At 34.9% G+C, this 15,687-nt stretch overlaps 3 protein-coding genes across 5 annotated transcripts in view; all 3 read left to right on the forward strand.

The window, feature by feature from the left end:
- LOC111708583 (nitric oxide-associated protein 1) lies at window positions 1-8,196 on the forward strand. The gene is made up of 15 exons (XM_023482004.1): window positions 1-399; window positions 724-835; window positions 1,359-1,491; window positions 1,779-2,022; window positions 2,424-2,544; window positions 3,286-3,488; window positions 3,866-3,949; window positions 4,161-4,273; window positions 4,960-5,021; window positions 5,163-5,275; window positions 5,607-5,656; window positions 5,993-6,085; window positions 6,362-6,458; window positions 6,839-7,152; window positions 7,454-8,196. The coding sequence occupies exons 1-15, from the start codon at window positions 80-82 to the stop codon at window positions 7,744-7,746; spliced, it is 2,352 nt and encodes a 783-aa protein (XP_023337772.1). The 5' UTR covers window positions 1-79; the 3' UTR covers window positions 7,747-8,196.
- Window positions 5,590-15,687, forward strand: part of LOC111708610 (phosphatidylinositide phosphatase SAC1) — a 27,730-nt gene continuing 17,632 nt past the window's right edge. The window contains exon 1 of the mRNA XM_023482049.1: window positions 5,590-5,594. The gene's annotated coding sequence lies outside the window, so the exon portion shown is untranslated. The remainder of the gene's footprint in view (window positions 5,595-15,687) is intronic.
- Window positions 8,195-15,687, forward strand: part of LOC111708592 (anaphase-promoting complex subunit 4) — a 9,766-nt gene continuing 2,273 nt past the window's right edge. The window contains exons 1-11 of one of the 3 annotated variants that reach the window (XM_023482015.1): window positions 8,195-8,300; window positions 9,179-9,272; window positions 9,489-9,645; window positions 10,525-10,643; window positions 11,026-11,229; window positions 11,783-11,905; window positions 12,982-13,155; window positions 13,348-13,490; window positions 14,382-14,646; window positions 15,100-15,194; window positions 15,354-15,454. In XM_023482015.1, coding sequence (XP_023337783.1) covers window positions 8,201-8,300; window positions 9,179-9,272; window positions 9,489-9,645; window positions 10,525-10,643; window positions 11,026-11,229; window positions 11,783-11,905; window positions 12,982-13,155; window positions 13,348-13,490; window positions 14,382-14,646; window positions 15,100-15,194; window positions 15,354-15,454 — 1,575 coding nt within the window. In that variant the 5' untranslated portion in view covers window positions 8,195-8,200. The other 2 variants (XM_023482024.1, XM_023482031.1) reach the window with 2 other exon arrangements.

Consider the following 15,687-nt stretch of genomic DNA (forward strand, 5'->3'; position numbering starts at 1 on the left):
TATTCCTTTAATCATAGTTTCTTTTTTAGATGTGACTTTTTAAAATAATGATTCAGATTCTCAGATGGAATAAAAGTGAATGGTAATAAGTAAATTTGCACAAACTCTTAAGTTCAAGATGAATACCTGTTTCCGGCTAAAATTAACTCACACTTGCTCTAGCGTGCTTCGTCGACGATACAGAGCCCAGGCCGACACTGTTATACAAACTATCCCCTCCACTGGACCTGTCAGAAAGGAGAAACGAACAGAGGTTATTGTAAACACAAAGTACGATAAATGTTCTGACCCTGTGTACGCCAAGTTAGTTTATAGCTCTGAGGTGGATGTATTTCTGACAGCAAAGCGAGGAAAGGTTTGGTTGGAGAGGATGTACGCAAGATCTATGGCGGCGGACAGGTATACAAATTAAAACTTGAATTTTTGCCCCGCATATTTTTAAGAAAAATTGTCGACATTTTTATGGTTTTTTTTATAGTTCATTGATAAAACAAAAGTTATTTGGGTAAACAACAATTCAAATCAACAAATGGGTTTCAAACATAAATAATAGAATTACTTTTATCTAAAATTAGAGTTTTAATTTCCCTTTTGATGATGTTTCTATGTTCTTAGTTTTCCCAAATTGTAGAGAACACGGTAAAAGGAATAAAATGAAGAAAATTTTATCCGACATTGTACACTCCTAAATTAATCGTCTTTAATTATAATTTGTATTTGAAGAGAGTTGAAGGATCGTGAGGTTGCTGCCATGAATCCATCTCCTCCTATAGCTCTACAATATCTCTATGGAGGTTCCGCAGTTGTCCAAGGAGAAAAAGATATTACACCTGAGGTCAGTAAAATTTGAGAAAAAAAGTTTTGTTTTTTTCATATCTGGGACACCTGTAGCAATATTACAACCTCTAGTCACGCGTCACTTTTTATCTCTCTTGAATAAATGACGGCGTGAAATTCTTATTTTTCTGTCTGGCTATTGGTTTCCTTCATCTGTATAAATAAAGTTGTATCTGTTTGGTTGTATGTCCAATCATAACCCATAAACCCCTTGATTTGGGGAACTGAGGAGAAACATGGGAATGTTCTTAGCTTGGTTTTAAGATTCTAAGTCGAGTGGGTCTTTTATAGGAAAAAATGGCTAAAATTGTAATTTACGACCAATCGCGGGTAAACGGCGTGAGTAACTTTGAGTACCCTAGGCAACGCTGGGTTCTCAAGCATATATAGAACAAAAGTCTTGGCTTGTCCACTTGTAGATGTGAAAACAAATTTCTGAAAAATCTGTTGATGACGTACAAGGCTAACTTCAAACTTTGCTGCCATACTTTGCAGTTTCTGTTATTGAGATTGTGTTCCAGGAAACCTACGAGGCCTTGACCACCCACACCTTAGAGGGAAGGATCTCCAGCATCATGGAGGAGGAGGAGATGGTGAGCTTTCCCTACAGTGTACACCAGGATATACATCAGCAACCTACAGATACTAAACCAGGTTTAATATTTATATTATCCTTGGACAGATAAAACGTTCGTCGTTCATATTGGAGGTTGTACGCTTCTAGTAATAAATGAATTGTTAAGTAGAAGTCAGCTAAAACTTTTTTTCATATATGTAAGAGAAGATTTTCTTATAATGTTTAGCATTAATCATAAATCTTTGTAGTTTGGCTCGTAATTTCCAACTTTCATCCTTACCAATTTAAAATATATTTAATGAAATGTAACTTAGCTAAATCGTTTTCTTTGCCATGAATGTGTCTGATCTGGTTTTTTATTTAGTGCCTGGTCCTAGCACCAGCTCCACTAGTAGAGGAAGGAGAGGAAGAAGAAAACTCGAAAGAGAAGGACTTAAATCCGAAGATTACTCCTCCGAGGATTATGACGTAATCAGGAATGATCTGGCGAACCCTGAGCTTCGGGATCAGTTCAGTGAAGATCATCTCTTTAAGTTCGGAACTCCAAATCCGTCCCTGCAGCCTAGTAAAATACCTTGCGGTGGATGTGGAGCAACACTTCACTCGACGTAAGCTTTAAAACTAATAAATTCCTGTTTAAGACACAATTTTTTCAAAAATAAAACTCGTAAAAAATCTCGACAATTTTTACTTTCATTTTTAGAATATTCAAAAACTGAATTTGACGTGTTTAAAATCTTTTTTCAATGGTTATTGTTTTGTATAATGGTATTGGGGGGGAGGGGGGGGATTTTTTTTCAAAACAAGCTTTACACCCGTGTGAACAGTTTGCTACATTCTCGAGGTTTTGTTAACCAATTCGGTTCAGGTATATAAATGAACAGTATTCTTTTGAATTGAACTGAGATGAAATATACCTGGATATATACCGTCCTAGCTCCTAGTATTCTGTTTAGTGCTGAGAATATACCTGGATATATACCGTCCTAGCTCCTAGTATTCTGTTCAGTGCTGAGAATATACCTGGATATATACCGTCCCAGCTCCTGGAAGGGAAGAAGGAGGAAGAACTCAGAAGATCTCTATGCCAACGATGTTACATTATTAAAGAATACAATATTGCATTAAAGGTAATTGAATGACCAATTTCTTAAAATTGGTTTCAGTTAAAGTTCTTAACTTTAAATCTTATTTTTAAAATTTAAACAGCAGTACCAAGTTCAAAGAAAGGGTGTCAAGAATAAACCCTTATAATTGAAAAAATCATATATTTTCCCCAATTTATTAAATGAAACCATAAAAATACAATTTGCGCACCGCAACATACCTGACATTTAAGAAAGATGGAGATTATTAAATATAAATATGTTGTTTCTGGCAAGCCCTTCCTTGATGCCAAGAAAAAAAACACATTTTTTTAATGGACTACCAGTCTGCAAAAGATGTCTTAATCAGGCCGACAGTACTTGGGATCTACGTCCTGGATCCGGATCAGCTAAAATATGCAGATCCACGTATCCGGGATCCAAGGGGCAAAAAATCTTTTGCTCTCAAAACCTAAATTTGAACTGTTAAATTTCATAATCTCTGAATGGTTTATCAAGTTGTAGCATAAAAAAGGAAGAAAAGAATAAAAAATATTTGCAAATTCATTTTCTGTTAAAAATAAATCAGTAAATCTGACCTGGATCCGGATGCGGATTTGGATCCGGATCAATTTTTATCCAATGCGAATTCAGGATCCGGATCTGCATCAAAATTAAATGGATCCTAAGCCCTAGGGGCCGAACGGGTTCAACTCATTTATTCATACCTTTCATATTGTCTTTAGTCCTCTCTTGTCCATAAATAATTATAAATTTCTATCTCAGGTTTCCGTATCTCCTGAGGATTATCCTAAAGCTATTGAGCACCTAAAGGACAAGGATGCTCTGATTCTGCTGGTGGTTGATCTCCTGGATTTTCCGGGTTCCGTCTGGCCAAATATCCTTGATCTACTCGGGAAAAATAAAAAAATAATTTTAGTCGGAAACAAGGTTGACCTACTGCTCCCGGACCAATCCCGTTATATCAGGCATAAACAGAATAAAATCATTATTAAATGGACTGTAATTTCAAATAATCGATAACTATAGGTTGTAATATCTGAATGATTTGTTTGAAATTAAATAGATTTTTTTTACGGTCTAAGTCGTATGTTGCATCTTTCTGAATTTATATGGACACTACGTTCTTCGGTATGAGACGTCTTTAACAATTTTCTCCTTACAGACGCAACAGATAGAAGTAAGATTAGTGGCGATCAAAAGCGCTTTTTTATCGCATTAAGCCTATACCCCCTTTCATTTTTCGCAAACACTCCCTTTAACATGAACTTATAAGTTACTTGAATTCATTTTGATAAGTTATTTTTAAAAGTGATGAAAATGTTGATTTTATTCTGGATTATAGAAATATTACTGAAATCATCAGAGAAGAGTTCCTCAAAAAATGTTTTAACGAATCCAACGGGAGCATTTTTCCTAAATTAATCAGGAAAACTAGTGTTATTAATAAAGTTTCGAGGGGGATGTAAATGAATAAACATATTGCACCTTTGTGAATTTAAAGCTTGAACTTATATTAGAAAATTGAATTGAAATGATGAGTTTTCTAAAAAGTTTACTACAAATTGAATAATCGAAAAACTTAGATTATGATTTTTCCTAACTTAATTTCATAATGATAATAACACTTGTTGGTTTAGTGCCCTATGTGTAAGTGCTAAAACTGGGTTTAACATGGAGATTCTAATCGATAAAATATTCAGATATTGGAGATGGAACAATAATTCCTTACCAGGAGATATTTATATACTAGGTATCTAGCAAATAAAAATATATTTATTTACATAATAAATTGTTCGAATTTTGTTCTTGTATCGACAAATAATTACAATCAAAATTATGTTTGATGTAAACGTATTTAAACTTCTGTAAACATAATTTTAAGTGACCCAATATATAGATTGGGTCATATTTATAGATTGGTTCATGTTCGATACGAAACGGAACCATTTGAAACCCTTTTTAAACGGAGTAAACCCTGTCATTCTTTCTAAAAATTTATAATGTTCAATTGCGGTGTCTCTATGAAAAGGAACTTGCAGGTCTTGCTTTAACTGCGGTGGAGGACATTGCGAGAATACTTTCAAGCTAGAATAATGGACGATATCATTTACATTATTGATTAGATTATGGTTTAATGGGTACCGTTGTGAATCGGACATAGCCTTCTTTAAACGGTGGGTCACTTTAAATTATAACGCCAGTCCCATTTAACAGATCAAACATTCTCTATAGTTCCATTTTAAGACTAGTTTTATAATTATATATCGCCTTGTTCATTTTCTGTTCTGTTGAGATACACTTTTAGGAAAACTGCTGCCGCAAGTTATCCATTTTTTTATTAAAGGAGTACCGTCGTCAATTGTTGATGTCCTAAAAAAATATTATATCTTTTAAAATATTACGTCGTCAATCCATGAAAAAAATATATATTTTTAGGTTGTACAAATGTGGGAAAATCTTCAATCTTTAATACGCTGCTGGAATCTGATCTTTGCAAGGAATTTATAAATCAATCAAGAAATTTAAATTTTAATCTTTTAACTGAATAATTTGTATTTTTTAAATGTATGTTTTTACCTCTGAGTTTGGCCCCTAAGTATTTAATGAAGTTGAACAAAGATTCATAAAATTAATATTAGATCCACGCCCTTGATCTTGTACAGAAAGCTATCACTAGTCCTGTACCCGGCACAACCCTTAATCTTCTCAAGTTTCCGGTCACCAGACCTGAACCTCAATTCATCTGTGATAGGTAGATAGAAAGAAATCAATTCATGATTAAATTATCCAAGTATATTTCCGACTTTAATGGTTCTTGGGTTAATTTATCTCTCAAGTGATTGATTGATAGCTTAATTCGGGGTTTGGTTTATTTGCTGATTTTTAGAGGGATTGATTGATTGCTTTATTGATCGATTGATTGATTTATGGAGTTTATTCAGTGGTTTATTGTCTAATGGATGAGTTTAAAATATTTTATTGGATGCGTGTTGGTTTGGATTCTTCTTAATGCTTCTTCTATCGACTGCATCTTTAGTTTTTAGATGATTAATTTGTTGATTGATTGACTTGTTTATTTTCAGAACTGCCCGAGTAGCTCAGGCTAATTACGCAATATCATTACAAGAACAAGGAATATTCATTTTTGTTGATACTTTTTTTCTTTTAAAACTTTTCTACAAAGAGCCTTTTTTATGTTATCGCTTTCTTGTTTATTTAAATAAAATCTTATTATCAACGCACAATTGGCTTTCTTTTAAAACGTTTCGGGTTCTTCAACTAAATAAGCCAACAACATAAAAATCACATAAGCATTCTTTTTTTTTATAAGTTTATTTAAAAAAGATCCAATGAAAAAATGTATCGTAAAGTAACATATTTTTATTTTATTTACTTTCTTTATTTTTAAACCACCTCGTTACTGTATAATAATCTGACTGACTGACTGAACAAAAGTATTATTGATTAGAGCGACTACAGAATCTATCAAGATTTAAAAAAATCGAGTTTGCTCTGCCCACAACATACACAATAACACACACCCTTAAAAATTCTTTAAAAGGTAAAGATGTTAAACAACCAATTTTTTTAAATACACTCGGGTTTAGCGTCCCTTATCCGTAGTTGCAGAATTTTATGTTATCTTAAAAACGTAAGATTTGATTAATTTGTGTTCACAATTTAAAGTTCGTAAATGATTTATGAATTTTTGAAGGGGTTAAATGAAATTTTTCTTTTATGCCATTTTTAAAGGGTTGTATACCTCTTTAATAATCCCAGTATAGAAGGGGGGGGGGGAGATACCAAACCAAATGATGAAGATTTTATTTATATTTAGAACGACAGCCTCAGAGTGGATATATGGGGCTAACCGAAGTTGAGGACGTGATACCTGAAATACCGGAGGTTTTGGATCCTCTTAATCAATTGTTCAGGTTTTCTTATCTTTATGTTCTGTGGTTAAAAATAAAACTTATCAAGAATACAAATATCCTAAACAAACCCTTACTCCAATTTTAAAATAAAATAATACCTAAACTTTAAATACAATTTGGATATTCATGTTTTCCACAGCAGTTCATTTTCCGAGTTAACAGTAACTAGGATTTAGCATCTCTTTTATATTCGCTCAGTTCATTTTCCGAGTTAACAGTAACTAGGATTTAGCATCTCTTTTGTATTTGCTCAGTTCGATTTTCCATCTTAAAATTTGTTAATTAATGTAATGGGGATCTATTCTTCTTTTCATTTCACTATTTGCAAATAATTTTTTTCCTTTATGCCCTTAATTTAATTTTTATATTCTTTTGTTTAGTTACGGTAAATGGTGTTATGATTCTCCTGGAACAGTCTCCGAAGATCAAATAATCAATCTTCTCACAGCTGAGGAGATAAATAAAACCCTACCAACCTCTCCCCTGATTCCTCGAACCCTCCTACTCCGGGTAGGACACACCCTCCTACTGGGCGGGCTGGGTCGACTAGACTATATTGAGGGACGGGACCTTCCTCCTGTCAGAGTGACCGTATTCTGCACCAATCAGCTCTCTATCAACGTGGTTGAGACGGAGGGAGTTGAAGAGTTTCTGAACAATGCTCCGGTTACTAAACTTATCACAGTTCCTGAAGGTGGGTTGGATAATGGATATCATGTTAATCTTCTCGAATTAAGTCTTTGTTGGAAAATAGTTTTAGTATTCTAACCAATATATTTTTTAAAGGACTTTTTTCAAGGATCTTTTAAATATCACACTCGTGATATATAAACATAAACACACCAATTAAACCAATTAAAATACCTCTTACAAAGAAAAAACTAAAGATTTTAAACTTTTATGTTTTTGTATTTAAAAAAAAAAAAATTTATGGAAATTAAGAAGATATTTAAACTTCACAGTGACTACTGTGTTTTTATATTTTTATATATAAGGTGGATTGAAGAGAATGCGAAGTTTTCCTTCTCTGCTCGGGAAAGAGGTTAGATTGACCGGAGTGAGCGACAAGGTCGGGAGTAAAGATATAGTTCTGAGCTCAGCAGGTTGGGTGATGGTTACACCCAAACGGGACGAGGAGTGTGTGTTTATCGCGTATACTCCGGGAGGGAAAGGAATAACAATGAGATCTGCGTTTCTTCCTCTCTCCGTAAACCAACGGGGTAGAAGGATACAAGGTTCTCCAGCCTATAAGAATGATAGGTTCTGTTTGGATCCCATAGAGATATAGACAGTGATTTATCTAGATCTGGGTATAAAGATAAGAAACCGAAATATGAAACTAAGTTGTAATTATCAAGATCTAACTAAATCTTAAACTTGAAAATTCAGCAATATCAAGATCTGACGGTTAAGGTATGAAAGGAATGTCGTAATTTCAACGGATCTTTTTTATGTACAGAGGATCATGCCCGATTCACAACGGTACCCTTTCAATCTTTATCTGATCAATAATTCTGGAAGATATCGTCGATTTTTCAAGCTTGAAAAGTCACATTATAGAGAAACCTCAATTGAAAATGATCAACTTCCAATTCCAATTATTGATCCGTCAAAACTTTTAGAGGGCACCTTTGTAAGACGGACATCCCATTCTTTGTAAGAAAGGTCAATTTTGAATACGCCTTCTGTCCCTTTTAAGATGAAGATGCTAAGATGAGAAAGATGTATTTATTGCAGATAAAATGGCGCAGAACCTGGTGATGAGGCAGATGGATGAGAGGCAGGTGGTGCAGCAGATCAAGCTTATGCTCTGGTCTCCAAAGATGGATATTATAGCCACGGGTAAGGTTATTGTCAAACAACACATGGGTTTATATTTTCTACATGATTCACCCTCCCCCTCGTCGGCCCCCTCTCTTTAAAAATCATTTCCCCCGACCCCCGAAGTTAGTGATTTTTTCGTTGAAATGGGGAAATAAATGATTTTTAATGGTAAATAACTGATTTTTTGAGGGAAAAGCATTATAAAGGATAATTTAACTTGCCTTTTAATGTCCAACTTTTCATTTTCTCTATTCATTAATTATCATTCCCCCTCATTCTCTAGTTTGTTTGCACTTTTTTGACGGGTGTGGGTGGGGGGGAGGAGGGGTGGGGGCTCAGGAAAATACCTATGGTTAGTTTTATTTATTTATTTATAACGAAGGGCCTCATTTGTCCTCGTAAGTGGCCTTAGAAAAAATCAAGTAATCCGACCCTTTAGTACCCCCATTAGATAATGAGATGTGAGCCTTAGGGTAGGGGTCCTGCTAGGATCATATACTGGTTAATACAACCTGGGCAAATATATTGTCAAGTACAATAGATGGCAACGTAGTATTTGTACACTTTCAGTACAGCTGTATTCTTACATCACAAGTGTCAACTCAGTATTATGTCCGACAAAATTATTAATAATAGTGATAATTGAAGAATAAAGTGCTTATCTTACAGTAAAATAAGGGCAATTTTATGTGTTCCTGCTTTTACACTTTTTTATTTAATCTTGAAAAACATGTCAAATAATGTGAGAAAATTTCGTTTCCTTTGTTATATTTGACACTTGTGACGTCGTGTATAATTGATCCATTTCTTTGTTGCCACCTATTGTACTTGATAATCTATTTGCTAGAACCTATATTCCATGAACTACATAGTTGTTGTATGAATATATATTCCAGCAACGGATACTGGAGATGTTAGTTTGTATCGTCTACAATGGCACAAGGTTTGGTCTGCACCATCACACGAGGACTCTACTTGTACTGCACTCAGGTACAGTACAATGGTACAGTAGTAAACTACATTTTCCTTAATGCTTTGCTCAACAATTTTCTGATGCTAGTTATTAGATATCTAGATTTTCTCCAAAAAATAATTATATTCCCTCAATCCTGAAGTTTCCATTAAAAGATTTTACCTGCGGAACCTATTTGTCATTATTTTGGAAAATTATCAATTGAATGAGTCGCTGATTCTGATATTATCTAGTTGGAGACCTGACGGTAAACTTGTAGCTGCAGGATACTCCTCCGGACTCCTGGCTATACGGCATATAGAGTCCGCTCAAGCAATACATACAGAACAGTTAGATGCAGAGATATCCTGGATATCTTGGATAGATCGACCACCAGGATTCATCTCAAAGGTAAGATATATACAGAACAGTTAGATGCAGAAATATCCTGGATATCATGGATAGATCGACCACCAGGATTCATCTCAAAGGTAAGATATATACAGAGCAGTTAGATGCAGAGATATCCTGGATATCATGGATAGATCGACCACCAGGATTCATCTCAAAGGTAAGATATATACAGAGAAGTTAGAGGCAGAGATATCCTGGATATCTTGGATAGATCGACCACCAGGATTCATCTCAAAGGTAAGATATATACAGAACAGTTAAATGCAGAAATATCCTGGATATCATGGATAGATCGACCTCCATGATTCATCTCAAAGGTAAGATATACAGAACAGTTAGATGCAGAGATATCCTGATCCTGGATCGACCACCAGGATTCATATCAAAGGTTAGATATTTACAGAACAGTTAGATGAAGAAATATTCTTGATATCACGGATAGATCGACCAACAGGATTCATCTCAAAGGTAAGATGTATACAGAACAGTCAGATGCAGAAATATCCTGGATATATTGGATAGATCGACCTCCGGGATTCATCTCAAAGGATAGATATATACAGAGCAGTTAGATGCAGAAATATCCTGGATATCATGGATAGATCGACCACCAGGATTCATCTCAAAGGTTTGATATATACAGAGCAGGTAGATGCAGAAATATCCTGGATATCATGGATAGATCTAGTGAACTGTTCTTTATTGAATTGGCGGCCTGGTCAGGATTTCGTTTAGGGCCGGGGAGGGCCGGGGAGGGCCGGGGGGTCTTTTATAACTTCTTGTTTGTGAGAAGAAATTTTTTTTGAGGTCTCGTTTTTGGTCACCGGCTGTACATTGTACATCGTACAGTGTACATGATATTGTACATTTGTTTAGGATGATGATATATACAGTCCTTTAGGAGACTTCAACTGGGATCTAATGTCGAAACTTCCATCCTTGGATAAAATCTACAGTTACAATGAGAATGGGGAGGATGAGTTACAAGATTGCAGGTTTGTACTTTTCTTGTTTCTACCAAGAGAATTTAAAAATTTTAAAAAAATCCAATCACATTACACAATAGAAACCGTTGAGGATGGTTTTTAAACATAGTCTCTTCACCCCAGGTTAAAACTCATGAACACTTTTTAAACCCATTAACAAAAAGTTTGACGATTTTTTATAAAATTCCTTCTCTATAACGCTTCACGATTTTGCGTGTCATCCTTGCGCTCTCTTCAATTTATTAGTTATATAACCGGGATTTTTACAGCTCAAAGTAAAACTAACAGATATTTTTGAGCTTGGGATGATTTGAAATTGTGCTTTTTTATTAAATATCCCTGATTTATGTCCTAATGTGAAGTAAAGTTTATAAGTTTGTTTCCTGTCTAGGAAGTTGGATGAGAGTTCGAGTGTAACTATTCTCTTGGTTGGAACTAGAACTGGGAGTATTTATGTTCTGATCAGTGGTTTCCTAATGTGTGCTCGTCTCTCTATCTCCGACCTGCTCGGAGCCCCCTGTCAGATTCTGAATGTAGTGCTTGCCAGTGATCTTAAAACATTCAGCTGTATTATTGAACAGGAGGAAACTACAAGGTAAATGATATCCCCCCCCCCCCCGACACCCCCAACCTTATTTCATCAAAAAATGTTAAATATTCGCGAGTTAGGCTGGACATTAGAATCTTTTTAATTAACTATGAATAATAAACTCTTAACCATTTGGCTGAAATTTTTACATTTTCCTAATTATCAACATATCAACTATTTTTGTTGGTTTAAGGAACTGTTGAATTAATATCCTGAAACCCATTAATTACAGATGGGTATATCTAATTCATACCAATTAAACCTATTCTTTGATTTATCTAATAGGATGTTGAATCTATAATTTTCTCCATTTTTTAAGCAAAAATGCCCAAGTCAATTTATATAGAAACCAAAATTGAAATTAATCAAATTTTAGCTCGACTAACAGAAATGTTTTGTTCATTCTTGATTCGACAAAAATGGAAGGGTAACGTTGTAAATCGTAAATGCTACTCTTTTTTTTGTTAACTGTAGGGTCACTTGAAATTATGCCTACAGTCCTGCTAGCATTGGTATTTCCTTCTTGAATTATCAACCAATCTACGATCAACTGTTCCAGGTTGATTTTTGTTGAGTGTTCTATAGTATCTACCTGCCAGGCTGAGCTGGCCGTCCTAGCGACCAAATTTAATCTTATCCAGGGTACAATACAGTACATGGAGGATACACTCAGTAGAATCAGGTACAATGTACATCTATATTTTTAAAGTTGTAATCTCTGTTTGTTTGTTTGGATGTCCGATCATAACTCATAAACCCCTTCACCACTTTGCCTCCAATTTTGATTTGGGAACTCGGGAAAATCACTGGAATGCTCTTAGCTTGGTTTTGAGATTCTAAGTTGAGTGGGTCCAAAAATCGCTATTTACGACCAAGCGTGGGTAACCATCAACTATTCACAACACTGCCATCGTTTATAGATAGCAGTGAAATCGCCGTTTTTCTCTTAAAAAAATGAGACAAATATCGATGCACATGTGAGGTTATTAACCTTAACTTTTAAAATGTGTCACATAGTTCTCAATATTTACAATCTATTAATATAAAAAAAATATGTTTTTAAAGGGAGTAGAAGGATATTCTCTCGGAATGGTTACTAAACTAATAATTAAAAAAGGGAGTAGTAGGATATTCTCCCAAAATGGTTACTAAACTAATATGTCAATAAAGGGAGTAGAAGGATATTCTCTCGGAATGGTTACTAAACTAATAATTAATAAAGGAAGTAGTAGGATATTCTCTCGGAATGGTCACTAAACTAATATGTTTTTAAAGGGAGTAGTAGGATATTCTCCCAGAATGGTTACTAAACTAATATGTTAATGAAGGGAGTAGTAGGATATTCTCCCAGAATGGTTACTAAACTAATATGTTAATAAAAGGAGTAGTAGGATATTCTCCCAGAATGGTTACTAAACTAATAATTTATAAAGGGAGTAGTAGGATAATCTCCCTGAATGGTTCCTAAACTAATAATTAATAAAGGGAGTAGTAGGATATTCTCCCAGAATGGTTCCTAAACTAATATATTAATAAAGGGAGTAGTGGGAAATTCTCCCAGAATGGTTACTAAACTAATATGTTAATAAAGGGAGTAGAAGGATATTCTCCCAGAATGGTTACTAAACTAATATATTAATGAAGGGAGAGTTGGGAGAATTTCCTGCTGGAGATGGATACTAAACTAATATATTAATAAAGGGAGAGTTGGGAGAATATCCTGCTGGAGATGGATACTAAACTAATATATTAATAAAGGGAGAGTTGGGAGAATATCCTGCTGGAGATGGATACTAAACTAGCTGGATATGCTGAGATGAACCCTCCAGGAACTGTTGCTGCGGATTTTTTGGGACTTTTACTTTTTGGAACTTTGACTCCAGAACTGGAAACTTTTCTGCGAGAGGATATGACGGAAAAGGGCCTTAAAAGGTTAGAGCATTTTTCTTTTCAAATTATATTAAATTATTAAATCATTTCAAGTAAGATTTGCTAAAAACTTTTTCTTTTCTGATCCTCTGTCCATTGAAAAAAAGTAATTTTAATTTCGTATTTAAAAAGCATAATCTTGTTATGGAATTTAAATATTGTTACGATGATTTATTTTCAATGTTTGTTTTCTAGAATGGGTCAGTCTATAGAGCTGAGTTACTCCAACATTCAGAGGTTTGTAATCCGGTATCTTCATCCTGTCTGTCAGAGTCTTCATTTCCAGCTCGGGGAACTTATTGGTCTTGCCAGAGCCAGTCCAAGATTCTCAGTCATAGGTTAGTAAATATCTTGGGGTCAATATACTTTTCAATCAATTATAGTTTGAGTTCAAATTCTTATCATACCCGGTTAATCTGTAAAATGGTAAAATAATGTTGAAATTTTTTTTTTTTTTTGATAATTGATCAGTCTCACTCTCACTCACTTGGTTTCTTGGGTGGTGATACTCAGAACTCCAGGTAGGAGCATGATGAGGCTAGCTGTAGTTGCCTCCACAGTCCAAAGTACAGGTCGTCATCTGTAGAAAATACTCAGGCAATTCCGCGCACCCTGGACCTGGCACTATAGTTAAAGGATTAATTAACTATTCAAGTTTGTATTGAGCTTGTTTTTAAACATGTTAATTGATTTAGCATCCTTAATCTCAGCTGGGAGGGTGTTCCAAGAGTTCTCAACCCTGTTAGAGAAGAATTTTAATCTAGGATCCGTTCTTGAAGGTTTAGGGATTATGTTGAATTGATGGGAGGTCAATCTAGTAGGTCTGGGATTATCAGGTCCGACCAACTCAATCCAAATATCTCTGTTTACTCTTTCGAACCCTTTAATGATCTTGAAGGTTTGCAATAGATCAAACCTCGACCATATTGCTTTCAATAACATAAGACCTAGTTCCTGTAGTTTCTCCAAGTACGATTTCCCCTTCAGTCCTGTTATTAGATTCACAGCACGTTTCTGTACCCGTTCGTCTTATAATTATCATGAAGGTTTTACATGAATACGGAATTAAGAAACTAATAGCTAGATTTTTAACCTACCATTTTGTAACAACACTTAACACGGCACATAATTTAATTTGGTTTTACAGATGTATTGTCTCCAATCTGTATAATGGAGCCTAAGTCTATCAAATTCGTGTTTTGATGTTAAATGATAATGTTGATTTGTAGGAGTATCCGAAGATGTTGTATTTCAAGCTCTGCACTGCTCTGCCAGGTTCTGGTCCAAAGCTGTTGAACTCCAGCAGGTTATTGACGAGTCCATGAAGAACTTCAAGGCATTCTTCCGCTGGTTGTACACGGAGATAGTTCGGAGGGGTGGAGGAGAGATACCGGAGGAGTTAAAGAGAACCACGCAGCAGGATATCATGTTTATTGCGGAGTTTATCCGGAGGTTCGAGAATAAGAACTTGAACTCTACTGGAGGAGGAGTAAGGTGAATATTCATTATCTCACGTTCTACGTAGTTTAACTTGGTCTCCCTATTCCTACAGTAGTAATGTATACTTGGAGAAGGTTAGATATCTCCTGTTGTATATTGTATACCTGGAGAAGGTTAGATATCTCTTGTTGTATATTGTATACCTGAAGAAGGTTTAATATCTCCTGTTGTATATTGCATACCTGGAGAAGGTTTAATATCTCCTATTTTGCTAATGTGTACCTGGAGAAGGTTAGATATCTCCTGTTGTAGTATTGTATACCTAGAGAAGGTCAGATATCCTGTTGTATATTGCATACCTGGAGAAGGTTAAATATCTCCTGTTTTGTTAATGTGTACCTGGAGAAGGTTAGATATCTCCTGTTGTAGTATTGTATACCTAGAGAAGGACAGATATCCTGTTGTAGTATTGTATACCTGGAGAAGGTTTAATATCTCCTGTTGTAGTAATGTGTACCTGGAGAAGGTTGGACAGTATCTGAAGGAAGAAGATCTCTCTCAACCTCCAGATAACACTAGAAACATCTGGAATCAGTTGCTGAGTAAGTAAACTTACGTAAATCTTAAAATTTTCAATATATCGTCCTTATTGTTTTTTGTTTGTTCGACAAATTACGAGGTTTTGGTTTATTGATTAAATATTTAATTTCTTAAAAGATGGTTGCTTGATTGATTGATTGATGTGTTGTTTTTCTCTTTAGAGGAGAACCCTGAGCTGCTAAACATTCCGTTTATCCTTCCTGTAAATACTAAAACCTCAGCAGTCAAGGAGTTTAATCTTCTGTCAGCAGCTGTCAACAAGGAATAATAATATTTATTTAATCTTCCCTCTTATCTAGTAATACTATATTCTTAGATATATTTAGAGGTTAAGCCCGACCTGTACCATTATTGATGATTTCTCCTGCATCTGGGTTTTTTCAATTTAAGTTCTGTTATTTCGAATTCGGTTTATGGTTGATAGTGTATTATTATTGTTTTGATTTACACTCTAGTTTGTAATTTACTGAACTCTAGCGTTTCCTACATATGCAA

This window comes from Eurytemora carolleeae, unplaced genomic scaffold (assembly GCF_000591075.1).
Source record: "Eurytemora carolleeae unplaced genomic scaffold, Eaff_2.0 scaffold38, whole genome shotgun sequence".
NCBI classification, from domain to species: domain Eukaryota; kingdom Metazoa; phylum Arthropoda; class Copepoda; order Calanoida; family Temoridae; genus Eurytemora; species Eurytemora carolleeae.

What these genes read in the sequence shown, in the direction of transcription:
- LOC111708583 (XM_023482004.1), top strand. Translation starts at nt 80, where the DNA reads ATGGTAATAAGTAAATTTGCACAAACTCTTAAGTTCAAGATGAATACC. An exon ending in ACCTACAGATACTAAACCAG is followed by an intron (nt 1,492 to 1,778) that starts GTTTAATATTTA and finishes TTTTTTATTTAG; the next exon opens with TGCCTGGTCCTAGCACCAGC. An exon ending in GACCAATCCCGTTATATCAG is followed by an intron (nt 3,489 to 3,865) that starts GCATAAACAGAA and finishes TCTGGATTATAG; the next exon opens with AAATATTACTGAAATCATCA.